This window comes from Trifolium pratense, linkage group LG2 (genome assembly GCF_020283565.1).
Source record: "Trifolium pratense cultivar HEN17-A07 linkage group LG2, ARS_RC_1.1, whole genome shotgun sequence".
Taxonomy (NCBI): Eukaryota; Viridiplantae; Streptophyta; class Magnoliopsida; order Fabales; family Fabaceae; genus Trifolium; species Trifolium pratense.
The window spans coordinates 41269583-41286986 of NC_060060.1; the positions used below are offsets into that span (position 1 = coordinate 41269583).

A 17404-nucleotide genomic window follows, 5' to 3' on the forward strand; every position below is an offset into this window, starting at 1 on the left:
TAGCTGATAGTCAGGAACAGTTGTTTCATCACTTCCACTTTCATCAGGTACTTGAGTCTCATCCTCCTTTTCCCTCTCATCTGTGGAAGGCTCCACCTCAAACTGAATTCTCTCCACCCCCGTTTCTGGTCTTTTCTCAAGGTCTTTGCACTTCATCCCCATTCGGGTCTCATCAAAAGTGACATCCCTGCTTATGATAAACTTTGATCCTCCAGGCTCCATCTTCCACAGCTTGTAACCTTTCACACCTTCAGGGTAACCAATGAAAACACACTTCACAGCTCTAGCATCAAGCTTATCTTGCTTAACATGTGCAAATGCTAAAGCTCCAAAGATTTTCAAGTTAGAGTAGTCTGCCGGCTTGCCACTCCAAACCTCCATAGGTGTCTTTAGATCAATTCCTGTTGATGGACATCTGTTGATCAAATATGCAGCAGTGTTAACTGCCTCTCCCCAGAAACTTTTGGGTAATCCAGCTCCCAACAGCATACATCTCACGCGCTCCAGCAAGGTCCTGTTCATCCTTTCAGCCAGTCCATTCTGCTGCGGTGTGTATGCAACGGTCTCATGCCTCTTTATACCTAGTTTCCTGCAAAACTCATTAAACTGCTCTGAAACAAACTCCAGGCCATTGTCAGTCCTTAAAAGTTTTAGTTTACTTCCTGTTTGATTTTCTATTAAGGTATGCCATTCTTTGAATTTTTCAAAAGTGTCACTTTTATTCTTTATTATGTAAACCCATACCCTCCTAGAGTAATCATCAATTATTGAAAGAAAATATGAACCTCCCCCATGAGTAGACACAGATGCTGGACCCCAAAGATCCGAGTGAACATACTCGAATGGCCTAGTAGACTTATGCACTCCCACCCCAAACTTAACCTTATGTTGTTTTCCTAGAGTACAATTATCACAAAAGTCTAGTTTGTTCAATTTTTCTTTCCCTAGTAAACCTTGTTTAGCTAGTTCAACTAAACCCCTTTCACTAACATGACCTAACCTCAAATGCCATAGTTTAGTTATGTCTGCATTTTCAACACTAGTTACTAATGCATTAGAAATAACAGTTGAACCTTCTAAAATGTAAAGACCATTCATTTTAGACCCCTTAGCAATTACTAATGCACCATTAGAAATTCTCATTACCCCACGTTCAATCCTAGTACAATACCCTAGATTATCAAACATGCTTATGGAAATTAAATTTCTTTTAAGTTCAGGAATATACCTCATATTCTTCAAAAGGAAATCACGATCGTCATACATTTTAAGACGAATAGTACCCATACCTTGAACCTTGCACGCTTTATTGTTACCTAGACGGACGACTCCACCTTCTTTAAGCTCCAAAGTTTCAAAGTACTCCTTTCTTGGACAAATGTGATATGAGCACCCCGAGTCCATGACCCAGCTCTTCTCAGGTTCCCAACTTGTAACTGTCAATGCTCCTGCACTCTCATAACCTTCCTCTTCACTAACACCAATTTGAGCTGACGAACTACCACCACCCCTTCTCTCAGGGCAGTCCTTCTTGAAGTGACCTGGTTCATGACAATGATAGCACTTTAACTTGCCACCACCATCACCCTTTGACCTAGACTTGGACCTATGCTTCTTTCCCTTCCCCTTACTTTTGTTCTCGCTTCTTCCTCTCGCCACATTCAGCCCTTCTCCGCTGTCATCAATCCTCAAGTCTCTCATCTTAGTCATCTCCTTGGTTCTCAAAGCCGATTGGACTTCATCCAAGGTGATAGTACCTTCTTTTCCATAGAGCAATGCATCCTTGAGGTTTTCAAATGACTTAGGTAAAGCACACAATAGGTGGAAAGCTTTGTCCTCGTCCTCCAAGTTCACATCAATGTTCGCCAAATCGTCAATAATCTTATTGAACTCCGAAAGCTGCTCAACCACGGGACTTGTTCTCCGACATACGATAGAAGAACAACCGTTCTTTCAGACACTGCTTATGTGCCAAGGACTTGGTCATATACAATGCATCAAGCTTCGACCACATCCCTGCAGCAGTCCTCTCCATTGCTACTTCTCTCAACACATTATCCGCGAGGCACAAGATAATGGCACTCAATGCCTTATCATTCATCTCGTTCTTCTCTGCTGCTGAGAAAGTATTAGGCATGTTCGCAATTCCTAACAATGCTTCTGAACACTTCTGTTGTGTTAATATTGCCCTCACCTTCACCTTCCACAACCCAAAGTTGTTACTCCCGGTGAACTTCTCAATGTCCCACTTAGAACCCATGATACTTAAATCGTTTGATCCTTTGCCCCACGGTGGGCGCCAATTGTTGTGAATTCGGATTGAATCACACCAATAAAATAATTGATGTGTGGAGCAAATAACGATTAAGCAATCAAATAATGAGATCGGCAATAAAAATCACAAATCAAAAGATAAAGCGATAAAAGAAAAGAACACAAGAGAAATGTTTACCCAGTTCAATCAATGTGACCTACTCTGGGGGAGAGAGCAGCTCTCCGATCCACTATCAAACTTGTTCCTTGATTACAATGAAATTCACCACAAGAGTTACAAGATTTAGAGTTTTTCCTAAATCAACCCTAAGCCCGAATTTCTTCCCGTGACCAAGAAATTCAATATGAAAGTGTTTCCCAAGGTGATAGAATGTTTCCCTAACCCTAGAGTCTTCCCAAGATGAAATCTCTCAACCCTAGCCTTTTTGTTAGCCTTTGAAACCCTAAAAACCCCTTCAAAAAGTCAGAAAACGCATAACATATATATAGGCCCGCAGACACTACGCCTGGGCGTAGCCTCCCACGCCTGGGCGTGAGCAACCTGAGTTCAGCCCAGTTTTCACGCCTGGGCGCCAACTCCCACGCCTGGGCGTGAGCAGACAGAGACTACCAAAACATGATTTTTCTGATTTTTACATTATTTCAAGGCAATATTCAACACTAGCTATGCCAACTTCTTTCATTTACATGTCAACTACTGATATTCATTTATATGTATCGCTACAAATATTTCCATTATATTGTTAGTCCGATAGAAGTTTGCATACATAGGTACAACTCATTTAACCCTTGTTTTATTGCTAAAGGCACATGTTAAGGAAGCAAAAATAGAAATTATTAAATGTTAATTTGTACATTTTAACTTTTGAAGCATTAAATTTTTTTTATCATTAAATGTTGAGTTTCTATATTGGGACCCTTATTTTATTTAGATTATTATCATGTGCCCTTAGGGCACATTTTAGCTTTTTCCTTTTTATATTTAACTCTCACGTGACTTTCTAAAATATGTTCAAAAATTGGTTATGTAATTAGGGTTGCGCTAAAATGATTCAGCGTACAACGAATTGTTCATGAGAATTTAAATTTAAATTGTGGCTACAATAATATTTTTATCATACTTTACTTACATTTCAACTATTTATATATTCATGATAATTTTGATACAAGCATTAATAAATTATTCTGTATTTAAAATTATTGAACAATAATTTTGTAATAAGAAATTGTATAAATGTTAACTATGTACCAAATTTTAACATGGTCTCGTGCATCGCACGGGTACATGGACTAGTTACACATATAGTTTTTGTCTCTTGCTGTTAAATCAATTTGAATTTTGGAATAATTACTTTGGATACATAATGCTTAGAACACTATAAAAAGCTCATAAAAAAAAACTCAAAATTTGATTTATAAGTGAGATTTCTGTTACTTTATATTTTTTTTTTAGTTTAAAAATTTCAGATTTAATTACTCTCCATTTAAAAAATTCTAAAGTTTGGTAAAAGAAATTATAATATTCTAAACATGTCTGAAAATTAAAACAATCTTTAAAATTTTGATAAATGCATAAAATTAAAAATTATATTTAACCTAATATTATATTATTATTATTTTTATTATTATTATTATTATTATTATTATTATTATTATTATTATTATTATTATGTCAAAGTTTTGACTATATTTTTAACCTTTTCCTTTTTAATTTGTAGAATGGGTCGCGCAAAAACAGCTATGAAATACATTCAAGATGAGAATCCTCGCAAATTATGTTTTAGTCAAAGAAAAAAAGGATTAAAATAAAAAATATCTCAAATAACTAAGTCCGGAGCAAAAGCTTGTTTGGTCATGTATGATGAAAATAATGAAGGACCAATGACATGGCCAGAAAATCTTGCAACCGTAAACTCCATGCTTCAAGAATATGAGCATCAAAAGATTGAGAAAACTCCTAAAGTATTTGATGTCAATGAGAATGACTACTTTAGAATTAAGAAAAATATTGTTAAAGCTGGGATTACTAAAGTGCATAAAGATATCATCAGCATCAAGTATCCAACATGGCATCCACATTTTAATAAGATGAATGAGAATCAACTCAGAAACTTCATGGCTTCTATAGATGTTAAGATTAGAGCTTGTAATCACAAAATTAGCACGCTGAAACGTAGCTAGCCACGAAGCCACTTATTAGAGATGTGGTATTGATATATGCACCCTCTAGATTTTATAATTTTACACCTGTATTTCTATTATTTTAAATCCCTCACATTTTTACTTTGCACCTATATTGCACTTGGATCGAATTTTTCTCATTTCCCTGTCATATTTTATTATAGCTAAAAGCAATGTATCCACTAGGCTAGCCATCAATGATGTTTAATGCGCGAATCTATTATCCATAACTTATATATTGTAGTATAATGAAATCCACTATTTAAAAATATAAATATAGTAATATGATATTGAAATTTGTGCAGTTAACTTCTCAAAAGTTTAAAAAGTATTACTTTCGATTCAAATTTTTTTTTTGGTTTCCTTAACTAGTGCTCTGAGACACCGGTTAGCATGACCCTCCTCAGGCCCGGTTTTGGGCCAATGCAACCAGGCCTCTAGCCCAGGGCCTCAAAAAAGTTGGGGCCTCAATTTTTTTCTTCCAAACCCATCATTTAAAATATAGGTTAAGTATTTGTTCGGACAATTAATTTCACAAAAGACACCCTGGTCTGTTGGCGCACGTACCTCACTGGTATTTAAGACTTTAGGGTGGTGAGTTCGATTTTCCCTTGGGACAATTTTTTTTATTTAAGACTTCTATAATGAATTTACACGACTATTATTGTTTATTTTATAAATAAAAACACTCTATAACTCTGACAAAAAAAACTCTATAACTTATAAATAATTTGACTACTTTACTTATTTTTTTAAGAAAATTATATTAAAAAAAATTAATTTCTAAATTTAAGTAGTAATTTTTATTAAAAACACTACCAATATTTCTTTTTAAAAAAATTGTATTTTTATTAGTCGTCCATTTTTATTATTTGTCCCGGGGCCTCCAAAATCTCGAAACCGGCCCTGAACCTCCCTATATATATTTAATAGTTTGTACCACTCTGAGTGAAACTATAGTATAATACCTGTGCGTATGTATGGGTCACGACGTTGCCATGATTTTATTTTTATGATATGGTAAAATTAGTCTCGTTACAGAATTACTCGTCAATGCAAGATTTGTTTGTCCCGTGTATGATAGTTATATTCACCTTACAAATCGGTTTTGTAGGGTTGAGTTAAACTCAAATTCCAATACTAAAAAAGACATCATGTGATATAGTTGAACCCGGATTCCATGCAGTCACATGTTTTGTGCAATTGGGCCATTTATAGCCGTCCGATAAAGATCGGACGGTCGTAACTTAAAAAATGTATTTTTTTATTGTATTTGTTTAAACCGTCCGATCGTGATCGGACGGCTATAAAATGACTGCACGAAAAAGTCGACTGCACCTAATCCAATGCCAATATAGTTACATTGCAACAAGTTGTGTCGTCCAAAAATTTCAAACATTCATTTTTGAATTTAGACGCATTTACTAAGGGTCCGTTTAAAATAGCTTGTTTTTGAGCTTATGCAAATAAATAAGTTTTTATATTAATTTATAAGTTCTTACTAACGAAAACTGTATTTTTATAAGCTATTTTTTCATAAATTACTTTGACAAACTAATAATAATACATAAAAACATATTTATTTGCATAAGTTATTTTTCATAAGCTCAAAATAAGCTATTTCAAACGAGCCATAAGTACAATACAATTGGTTTTTTTAGAAAGTAATATATATCCTTTTTTTTGTTGTCTTAGATGAAGTGGTAAATCCACTAAAATAAACTCATATAATTGTGGGATCTCGGATTCGAACCCGGGTCACGACATCCGACCTAACAATTTCGGCATTTTTTTCCGGTTGAGTTAGGACTTATAGGACAACAATATATAACTTTTTAAAATATATTTGTATATATATATATATATATATATATATATATATATATATATATATATATATATATATATATATATATATATTAAATTATAGTTATTAATTATTAATTAATCTTTCCCTAAAAAAAATTATTAATTAATCAAGTTTGAACCCGTGACAATGCTTGGTTGGTTTTTTTTTTTACGGAATGCTTGGTTGGTTATATATTTCTTTTGTTGATTTTTTTTTTTTTGTTGATAAGATTTGTTGATTATATTTGGTTATATATATATTGATTCATTATTTCGTCAAAAAAAAAAATATTGATTCATTATTATTTTGTTTTCATTGACTTTTTTTTAAAAAAATTTCAAATCCTTGTTTTCCGTAAAAAAGGTGAGCATATGTAAATCTCTTTGTTATGTAAAATTTTTTAATTGAATATATCCAAAATCAAACTCATCCATTCCGTATGATCGATCCTATTGTACAAAATACTTTTAAAAAATAACACAATCTTTGTCAAAAAAAAAAACAAATAACACAATCCAATATTCGTGTATATCATAATCAAACCAATTAATATATATAGCCATCTTCTACTAGATTAAATTTCACATATTTTCCTAGTTAAATTTCACATATTTTCTTAGGAGACACAATGCCAGGTGCTATCATCAACAATGGCTCTGGGAAAAATTATCCCGGAAAGCTCACTTTTAGAGTCTTCATCACTTGTCTTACCGCTGCTTTTGGTGGTTTAATTTTTGGTTATGATCTTGGTATTTCAGGTAAAATACTCGTGCATTCGCATGTTTCTGCTCGTTAGTTATGTCTATGTTGATGTTGTGTAATGTTATATATGTACTTTGTGTAGGTGGAGTTACATCTATGGATCCGTTTCTAAAGAAATTCTTTCCAAATGTCTACGAAAAGGAGGCTAATATAAAACCATCCGACAACCAGTACTGCAAATTCGATAGCCAAACATTAACATTATTCACCTCCTCGTTGTATTTGGCCGCTCTTGTAGCGTCTCTTGCGGCGTCTATTATTACTCGATTGTTTGGAAGGCGTCTGACTATGATTACCGGAGGTGTACTTTTTCTTGCCGGTGCTGCTTTGAATGGCTTTGCTCAAGAAGTTTGGATGCTCATTGTTGGTCGTATGTTACTTGGATTCGGAATTGGATGTGCTAATCAGGTAAATTAATTTATGTAATGTAATTAGATCTCATATTTATAAATTTTAATTATGTATGTATTAGTTTGATGTTTCAATTTAATTATACTTAGGTTAAAATTAATGTTACACTTTTTTGTTTGTTTTATAGAGTGTGCCAATCTATGTATCCGAGGTTGCTCCCTACAAGTACAGAGGAGCTCTTAATAATATGTTCCAATTAGCAATAACCATAGGCATATTTGTGGCTAATATCCTCAATTACTTTTTCGACAAACTGAAAAACGGAGAAGGATGGCGCTATAGTTTGGGTTTTGCTTCCGTCCCCGCGATAATGATCATCATAGGTGCTATCTTCCTCCCGGACTCGCCAAATTCCTTGATTGAACGCGGTCAAAACGACAAAGCCAAAGAAGAATTGATTAAAATTCGCGGTACCACGGATGTTGATGAGGAGTTTCAAGATTTGGTTTTGGCTAGTGATATTTCAAAAACAGTTAAACATCCTTGGATGTCTTTGTTGAATAGAAAATATAGACCTCAACTTACAATGGCAATAGCTATTCCGTTCTTCCAACAACTCACCGGCATGAATGTGATTACATTTTATGCTCCGGTTTTGTTCAAAACTATTGGTTTTAGTGGCACTGCTTCTCTCATGTCAGCATTGATTACCGGAGGATGTAACATGCTGGCCACTTTCGTTTCAATTGCTACCGTTGATAAATTTGGACGAAGAACTCTATTTTTAGAAGGCGGTATTCAGATGTTTATTTGTCAGGTTTGTTAGATAAACTTTATTTAAATAAATTATACAATATCAATTCAATTTTAAATTTGTTTCTAATTTAAATTTTGTTTGCAGATTGTTGTAGCTATAGCTATTGCTCTTAAGTTTGGAGTTGACGGTGACCCAGGTATATTGCCAAAATGGTATGCCATTATTGTTGTGTTGTGCATTTGTGTGTACGTAATGGGATTTGCGTGGTCTTGGGGTCCTCTCGGATGGTTGGTGCCTAGTGAGATATTTCCGCTCGAAGTTCGTTCGGCTGCTCAGAGTATTAATGTCTCCGTTAACATGATATGCACCTTTGTGATTGCTCAAATCTTTACAACAATGCTTTGTCACATGAAGTTTGGATTGTTTATCTTCTTTGCATTTTTTGTTATTGTGATGAGCACATTTATTTACAAGTTTCTACCAGAGACCAAGGGAGTTCCAATTGAAGAAATGTCAACTGTGTGGGAGAAACATCCTTATTGGGGTAAATTTGTGAAAGATGATGATGCCAAGGAAGAAGTCTAGTGTTAGGTGCATGTTATCTAGTTTAGGTTTTTTTTTTTATTAGGAGTCATTATACTTTGAACTAGTTACAGATTTTCACAGTCAATTAATACAATATTGTCTAATTTTATTTACAACTTTTTTGACTAATTCTATTTACAACTTGATAGACAGGTTTTATAGAAAAATATAATTTAAAGATTTTATTCACAAATAAAAAGGTTTAATTATTTTTTAAAACATCCATCTTTGGCTATAACCCTTTTCTATTTATACATCTCTTGTTTTTCTAACATCATCACGGTTAAGGTAAAACACATTGCTAGCTATAGCTCTTATAATTTCTGTATTTTATATTTACATGTACAATTGATTTTTCTTTGTTCTTGTTCTCGTGTTTGATTTTGTTTTGTACATATGGTTTTTATGCAATTGTTTTTTCTTTGTTTGATTTTATTTTAGTATATATGTTTTTGTGTTTGTTTTTTCTCTGGTGATGTTTGTTTTTCTCTGTTTTTTTTTTAAACAATGAAAGATATAATTGTTAATGTTAATTAGTATTTTGCATTTTTTTTTTTGGTCAAGAGTATTTTGCACTTTTATTGACTTAAACTCTGAACCATTTCTCCTTAATATGTTTTTCTCTTCTCTTTTGTGTAAAGAACCATTCAACTCTCAAACTAATTGAAATTCCTGGCACACAGTGGACAGGTGTTGCTCAAGGTGTAGCAACACTTGTCTGTTGTAGACAGATGTTGTCACCGGTGCGCCAACACTTGTCTATAAACAGAGCAAATAACACTCAGGTCCTAAGCTTGCATCAATGAGACACAAGATAGGCTCACAATTAACACTCTAAAATCCTAAAAACACACGCTTTGTAAGACTCGATTTTAGATGCTTGAAACCATATGCTTGCCTTCGTATTTATAGTAGTAGAACGACTTGGGCTTCAAGACAAAATTAGGGCTTCTAGAATTGCGGCAGCAGTGATATATTTTTGAAAACAATAGTTATATTTTTGAAACCGCAAAAATATATTTTCCAAAAATATAATTCCTTTGGAAAATAAAACTAGGGTTTAGCTGCCTCATGAAACACATTAAACACGTGCGCCTTCTTCTGTAAGAAACCTTGAACAAATTCTTCAAACAGATCTTCAAAAGATTGAGTAGAAAATAAAAACATCCAGCTGGCGCGCGCAGAACAGAGTCAGGTGTTATTCCAAAGTGTCACAACATTTGTCACAACACTTGGGGTCAGCACACTTGTCTCAACACTTGGCTAAAATATGTTTTTGCAAAATGTAGCCAATCATACAAAAACCCAACAATCTCCCCCTTTGGCAAATTTTGGCTAAAACAATATTGGACCAGTATATAGAGAGATACAGTATTACCTTTCCTTCGAGTCAACATGATCACACAACTAGGAAAGAAAGTAACACATAGTAAAACTACTTCCAAGATAGTCAAGTAGCATCAGAGGCAATGCAACAGCGGAATAAAAACAACTAGCCTCATGGAACAACACAAGGGAGAAATAAACTCCCATAGTAGGTGCTAAGTAGGAGAAATAAACTCCTAATAGTGTAAGCGCGTATCCATTCATCATAAGAACAACAGGAAAAATAAATTCCCATAAAACATCTGAGAAAAATAAATTCTCAGTCATACTAGATAGTGGACTCAATAGTCAGGTGCCATAACACTTGGCACAACATTTGTCCTCAAACGTATTCAGGCGATCAAGAGATAATATCACTCACACTCCCCCTGAATTCATGCATACACACACCAGATAGAGAAAGAATATTCACTACTCCCCCTCAGTACATGCATATTACTCACACTCCCCCTCAATACGAGCATGCGAACAATTTCATGCAAACACAGTCACCAGATCCAGATGTGAGAACATCACACACTTGTCACACACACACACTACTCCCCCTTTTTAGCCACAATTTAGACAAACATCATGCATAGGAAATCATAGTGTACCAGAGCATAGAGAATATCAGTGTGCAGTTATTACAGACCATAGAGCACACACAAGTGCTAGAAATTCAGGGCCTAGCCCATAAAAGAAAAAAAAAACACCAAAAGTACATCAGAAACAAATATAAGGAAACATCAGAAATCAGAGTGAAGAACTTTCATCAGAGTCCTCCATCACATCCTCAGAACCATCCTCAGACTCACTAGCCTCTTCTCCTTCTTGTCCATTTGACTCACCCTCAGCCATCTCAGCAGCTTCCTCAGCCTTGAGAGCCTCAATTACACGGTCTATTTTCAGCTTCCTGGCCTCAAGAGCTCTGCTAGTTTCAGTAAGATCAGCAATCATCTGTTTCCTTGAAAGTACACCAGTCTGGACAGATGTGCCAACACCTGCTGCAACATTTGTCCCATCCAGCAGTCCCTGCTCAATCACCAACACCCCTTTCCTTTTGCAAGGAACATCAGAACTTCTTAGTATATCTGGGTGTTGTTCAAGCATAATGTTGCATAGCAGAGTGGGGAGAGCAACTGGCTTCTCAACAGCATATGTTAAAGCATGACTTAAGGTTTCTTGAAAGAAATATGACCCATAATCAAATTTTGCCTTTGTACCCACAGCATATATGAACTTTCCCAACCCTCTGGCCACATCACCTGAATGGGTTGTAGGGACCCAGTTGTGTGCAGCTATCCTATTCAAAACAGCATAAAATGGAGAGAGGGAAGTTGCAGACAACTTAGCCTTGCTTGGCCATACCTTAACTCTTCCTCCAGTGAGGACCTTGCAGATTTCATTATCTGTGGCTTTCAGAGGAGCCACTTCTTCAGAATCCCTTTGCAAATATTGGTTGATCACAGTTGGAGAGAATTGAACACACTTTCCTCGTACAAAAACTTGCCTATATTCAGGGCTTTTTGGATCATTACAGTCTGCAGCCACATTAATCAAAAATTCCTTGACAAGCCTGTCATAGCACTTGTCCAAACCAACCACAGTTTTCATCAAACCTGCATACTCAAGAGTTTCTACAACACTAGGGCATTCAAGGATATCAGCTTTCAAATTTCTTTCCAGAGCTAACCTTCTATGATACACAAACTTCCACCTTGCAGACCCATTTTCCAGATGAAATGAAACATTATCTAATGGAGCAGATGGAACTGTTTGAGGGATCTTTTTCCTTCCTATACTCTTCCTAGATGTGCTACCAGATGCAGCAACATCTGTCTCAGGTTCAAAATCAGAATCACTAGTTGGAGGAGCCTTTCTTTTCTTGGTCTCTGACCTAGGGACCACTTTACTGACAGGTTTTGGAGGTCCATACACAGACTTTTTACCAGTAGCCTTTCCAGCCTTAGAGGGTTTGGGTGTTTGGGCAGGTGTGTTAGTAGCCTCTACAGTTTTACCAGCCCTACTTCTAGTCCTCCTAGCTACACTAGCTTCAGAATGTGCAGGAATAGCCTTATCACTAGCTGTAGTTTCATTTTCATTAACAATGATTACCTCAGGAGTTTCATTCACAACTTTATCAGAACCCGCTTCTTTATCAGTATCCTTAGGTGGGGGACTCTCATCAGACTCAGAATAGTCCACAAGGTTCTCTTGTGCCAAAGATGTGGTAACATCTGGCACCACATTTGGCGCAGCGCCATGTGTTGCAACACTTGGCGCAACATGAGTCTCAGGAGCAGTTTTCTTAATGGACTCATCAGCAACAGGATTATTGGTCTCAGTAGAAGCACCAACATTATCATCATCAGCAACAGGGGAGTTAGGAACACTTTTCCCCAAATTTTCAGACACAGTAGGTTTCTCTAAACCTAGGTTTTCAACAGAGTTTGGAGTATCAGAGTTTTGATTAAGTGAGTTCTTACCAGATGTGTCAACATTAACCTCTGCAGCTTTTACGACAGGAGTAGCAACACCACTCGATGGAAGTGGATCAACATGCAGTTCAGACATTGTAAAACTTCTTCTCGATTCAGTTCGCGATTTCTTGCTCTTCTTCTTCGCTTTCTTAATTGAAGAGGAGGGAGATGAAGGATTTATGCTCGTTCGTGATAATTTTTCCTTTTTCGCAACTGATTTTCTCCTCATCGTTGGACTTGTGGAAGGTATGGTGGTGAGAGGAACAGCATCGATTACCACCTTTTGTAGTGATGGAGTAGCATCTGACTTTGTTGGTGAAGATTTGACAGAGTTCGACATGATTTGGATTTGAGGTTTTCTGAGAAAAGGAGAAGTCAGAGAGATGTTGATGAGGAAGATAGAGAGTTCGTGAGAGAGAGAATAGATGAAAAATAATGATTGTGGTTGATGGAGGTTGAGGGAAGTTGAATGAGAACTTCCTTGATTTGCGTGTAACTTAAAGTGATGAGAGGTAGTTACACGCATTGCCTGCTGTAACTGCTATTTGTCTTCAAAAAGGCAAATTCCAAGTTTGCCTCTTAAATTTTCAAATTGACTTGCATCTAACGCCTTAGTAAAAATGTCTGCTAACTGTTCTTCAGATGCAATGTGCTCAAGTGTAACAATTTTTTCTTCTACAAGCTCCCTTATAAAATGATGACGTATATCAATGTGCTTAGTCCTACTATGTTGAATAGGATTTTTAGAGATGTTTATAGCACTCAGATTGTCACAGTAAAGTGTCATGACATCTTGCTCCACACTATACTCCTTCAACATTTGTCTCATCCATAACAATTGAGAGCAACTACTCCCAGCTGCTATATATTCTGCCTCAGCTGTTGATAGAGACACACTATTTTGCTTCTTACTAAACCAAGATACTAGATTGTTTCCCAAGAAGAAACATGCACCAGAGGTGCTCTTTCTATCATCAGCACTTCCAGCCCAATCTGCATCACAAAATCCAATTAAGGTAGAATCATTGCCATGAGTGTATAGAATTCCATAGCCACATGTGCCATTGACATATTTGAAGATCCTCTTTACTTGAGTCAGATGACTCATCTTGGGTTCAGATTGGTATCTAGCACAAACACCAACTGCAAACATGATATCAGGCCTGCTAGCTGTGAGATATAGTAAGCTCCCAATCATACTTCTATAGAGACTTTGATCCACATCAACCCCTTTCTCATCTTTGGTGAGCTTCAAGTGTGTAGGTGCAGGTGTCCTTTTGTGACTACCACCTTCCATACCAAATTTCTTCACAATGTTTCTTGCATATTTTTCTTGAGAGATAAATATAGTGTCTTCCATTTGTTTGACCTGAAGACCTAAAAAATAAGTTAGCTCACCTACAAGACTCATTTCAAATTCAGATTGCATTTGATGCACAAAGTGTTCCACCATTTGTCGCGACATTCCACCAAATACAATATCATCCACATAGATCTGAGCTATCATTAGCTTCCCTTTTTCTTCTCTTACAAACAGGGTTTTATCATTACCACCCTTCTTGTATCCATGGCTGACAAGAAATTCAGTCAACCTTTCATACCATGCTCTAGGGGCTTGTTTCAATCCATAAAGTGCTTTCTTTAGTTTGTAAACATGGTTAGGAAAGCTTGGATCTACAAACCCTTTTGGTTGCTCAACATATGCCTCTTCATTTAGATAGCCATTTAGGAATGCACTTTTTACATCCATTTGATATAGCTTGAATTTCAAAATGCATGCCACAGCCAAGAGTAATCTTATGGACTCCAAGCGAGCAACTGGAGCAAAAGTCTCATCAAAATCTACTCCTTCTATCTGGGTGTATCCTTGTGCTACAAGTCTGGCTTTATTTCTAGTAATATCACCATTTTCATCAGTTTTGTTCTTGTACACCCATTTTGTACCAATAACATTTATACCATCTGGTCTAGGTACTAGATCCCATACCTCACTTCTTTTGAACTGAGTTAGTTCCTCCTGCATAGCATTGATCCAGTATTCATCAGTCAAAGCTTCTTTAACATTCTTTGGTTCAATCTTTGATATGAAACATGAATTGGAGATTGCTTCTTTTGATCTTCTTGTTGCAATTCCTTGATTTGGATTTCCAATGACAAGTTCCAGAGGATGATTCTTCTGTGTTCTAGTGGATGGTCCCTTGTTTGGTCTAGGAACCTCTGTAGTAGACTCAGAATGTTGATCAGGTTCAGGTTCAGTTTGATCATCATCAGGTGTTGGGACAGGTGTTATGACATCTGTCTCTTCAGCTGGATCTGCACTTGTTGTATCACTGTCATCAACAACAACATTAATTGATTCCATCATAGTTCTTGTTCTGGAGTTAAAAACCCTATACGCTCTGCTATTGGTTGAGTAACCTAAAAATATCCCCTCATCACTTTTGGGATCCAATTTTCTCCTAGGTTCTCTATCTGCCAAAATATAACATTTTGACCCAAACACATGGAAGTACTTCACAGTTGGCTTCCTATTCTTCCATAGTTCATACAATGTTGTAGCAGTACCTTTCCTTAATGTTACTCTATTGTGAATGTAACATGCTGTATTCATGGCTTCAACCCAGAACTTGTAAGGAACATTTTTGGCATGCAACATTACTCTAGCAGATTCTTGTAAGGTTCTATTCTTTCTTTCAACCACACCATTTTGTTGAGGTGTAATTGGTGAAGAGAATTCATGAATTATTCCTTCAGCAGCACAAAAATCAGCACATTTAGAGTTTTCAAATTCCTTACCATGGTCACTTCTGATTCTTACAATACCACAGTCTTTCTCTTTTTGAAGTTGTATACAAAGATTTTTGAATTCTTCAAAAGTCTCAGATTTTTCCCTAATGAAATTCACCCAAGTATACCTAGAGAAGTCATCAACTATAACAAGAACATATTTCTTACCTCCAAGACTCTCAACTTGTATGGGCCCCATCAGATCCATATGTAGTAACTCAAGAACTCTAGAGGTGGACAAGTGTTGCAACTTTTGGTGCGACACTTTGGTTTGCTTCCCAATCTGACATTCACCACAGATATTGCCTTCCTGTATCTGTAAGATTGGTAATCCTCTGACAGCTTCCTCTGATATGACTCTCTTCATGCTCTTCAGGTTAAGGTGTCCTAATTTTTGATGCCATAGCTTAACCTCTTCATTTTTAGTTAAGAGACATGTAGATACATTACCTTCTTCAAGAGGGATCCACAAGTAGCAGTTGTCTTTTGATCTAACACCCCTCATAAGGATGTCTCCTTCATCATTGCTGACCAGACATTCATTTTTTGTAAAGTTGACTTTCATGCCTTGATCACATAGTTGGCTTATACTGATTAGATTGGCAGTTAGTCCTTTTACAAGGAGAACATTTTCAAGTTTTGGTAGACCATGATCAATCAGTCTTCCAATACCTCTGATTTCCCCCTTTGCTCCATCTCCAAATGTCACAAAACTTGTGGCATAGGATTTTACTTCTTTTAAATATTTTTCAACACCAGTCATGTGTCTAGAACAACCACTATCAAAGTACCAATCTTCTTTTGATGAGGCTCTGAGAGACGTATGGGCAATCAAACCTTTCTTACTGCTTTCAGCTGTATACTCCTTGGTATTGGTTGCATCATCTTTTTGCTTCCATTCCATCTTTGTTTTAGTGATGGATTGATCAGGTTCTTGTGGAATTTCACTTGGATAACCATACAGTTTGTAGCAATAAGGCCTTATGTGCCCCTTTCTTCCACAGTGATGACATCTCCATGAATGATACCTGCTTCTTGGTCTAGGTATAAACCTAGGTCTCTGCCATCTTTGCTGATGTGGTGCCATATGTGGCAACACTTGTCTCTGCTGTCTAAGAGACAGGTGTGGCGACATCCTGTCATGCATTTTTGGAGACGGTTGTTTACTCAACTCAGGCAAAAATTTCCCTTCCTTGTTGTAATCCATAATCCTATTGACATTTTTGTATTCATACCCAATGCCTGTTTTGGATCTACTAGGAGCAGGCAAAGTTTCCAGAATTTCATCTAGATCACTTCCTTTGAATAGCCTAAGAACATGCTTCTTTAAATTCTCAAGATGAGAGTTTAATTCAGTTACCTCTTCATTCAGATGGGCTATCTCAGTCAGTTGTTTGTCAGCTTCTAAGTTGATGATAGTTGCCTTCTGTTCCTCAATGATCTTTAAACTATCTTCCCATTTAGTACTAAATTCAGAGACTCTTGATAAATTAGCAGCTTTCTCAGTTTGCAACTTAGTGATTGTCTCTTTTTGCTCTTCAGAGACTCTGCAGACTTCTGCACTCTTCAGACACAGCTTTTTATATGATTCAGCAAGTTCATCAAAGGTTAGTTCTTCTTCACATGATTCAGTGTCAGATGTGCAAACACTTGTCAACACATGTATAGCTTTTGCAGTATCGGCTTCTCCTTCAGAATCTTCATCTGACCAAGTTACAGTTAACCCCTTCTTTTGTTTCTTCAGAAAGGTTCCACATTCACTTCTAATGTGTCCAAACCCTTCACATTCATGACATTGAACACCTTTATTTGGAGCTGATTTCTCATCTGTTACAGGTTTTCTGAAATTCCTGTAAGTGTTGCGACCAATGTCAGCTGCACCTGTCTTAGAGCGTTTGTCCATTCTCTTTAGTACCTTATTAAATTGTTTTCCCAAAAGAACCATTGCATCAGAGATGCTTTGTTCAGATTCTGTGTCACTTAGTTGATCTTCTTCCTCAGCATTTGAAA

At 36.3% G+C, this 17404-nt stretch overlaps 1 protein-coding gene across 1 annotated transcript; it reads left to right on the forward strand.

Annotated features, from left to right (window-relative positions):
- Positions 1–6703: 6703 nt before the first annotated feature.
- On the forward strand, positions 6704–8759 carry LOC123904712 (sugar carrier protein C-like). The gene is made up of 4 exons (XM_045954341.1): positions 6704–7062; positions 7149–7474; positions 7605–8234; positions 8319–8759. The coding sequence occupies exons 1-4, from the start codon at positions 6933–6935 to the stop codon at positions 8757–8759; spliced, it is 1527 nt and encodes a 508-aa protein (XP_045810297.1). The 5' UTR covers positions 6704–6932.
- The last annotated feature ends 8645 nt before the right edge of the window (positions 8760–17404 follow it).

Coding starts and splice junctions, on each gene's coding strand:
- LOC123904712 (XM_045954341.1), top strand. CDS start 6,933: ATGCCAGGTGCTATCATCAACAATGGCTCTGGGAAAAATTATCCCGGA. Junction 7,063..7,148: donor TTATGATCTTGGTATTTCAG/GTAAAATACTCG, acceptor TACTTTGTGTAG/GTGGAGTTACATCTATGGAT. Junction 8,235..8,318: donor TTCAGATGTTTATTTGTCAG/GTTTGTTAGATA, acceptor TTTTGTTTGCAG/ATTGTTGTAGCTATAGCTAT.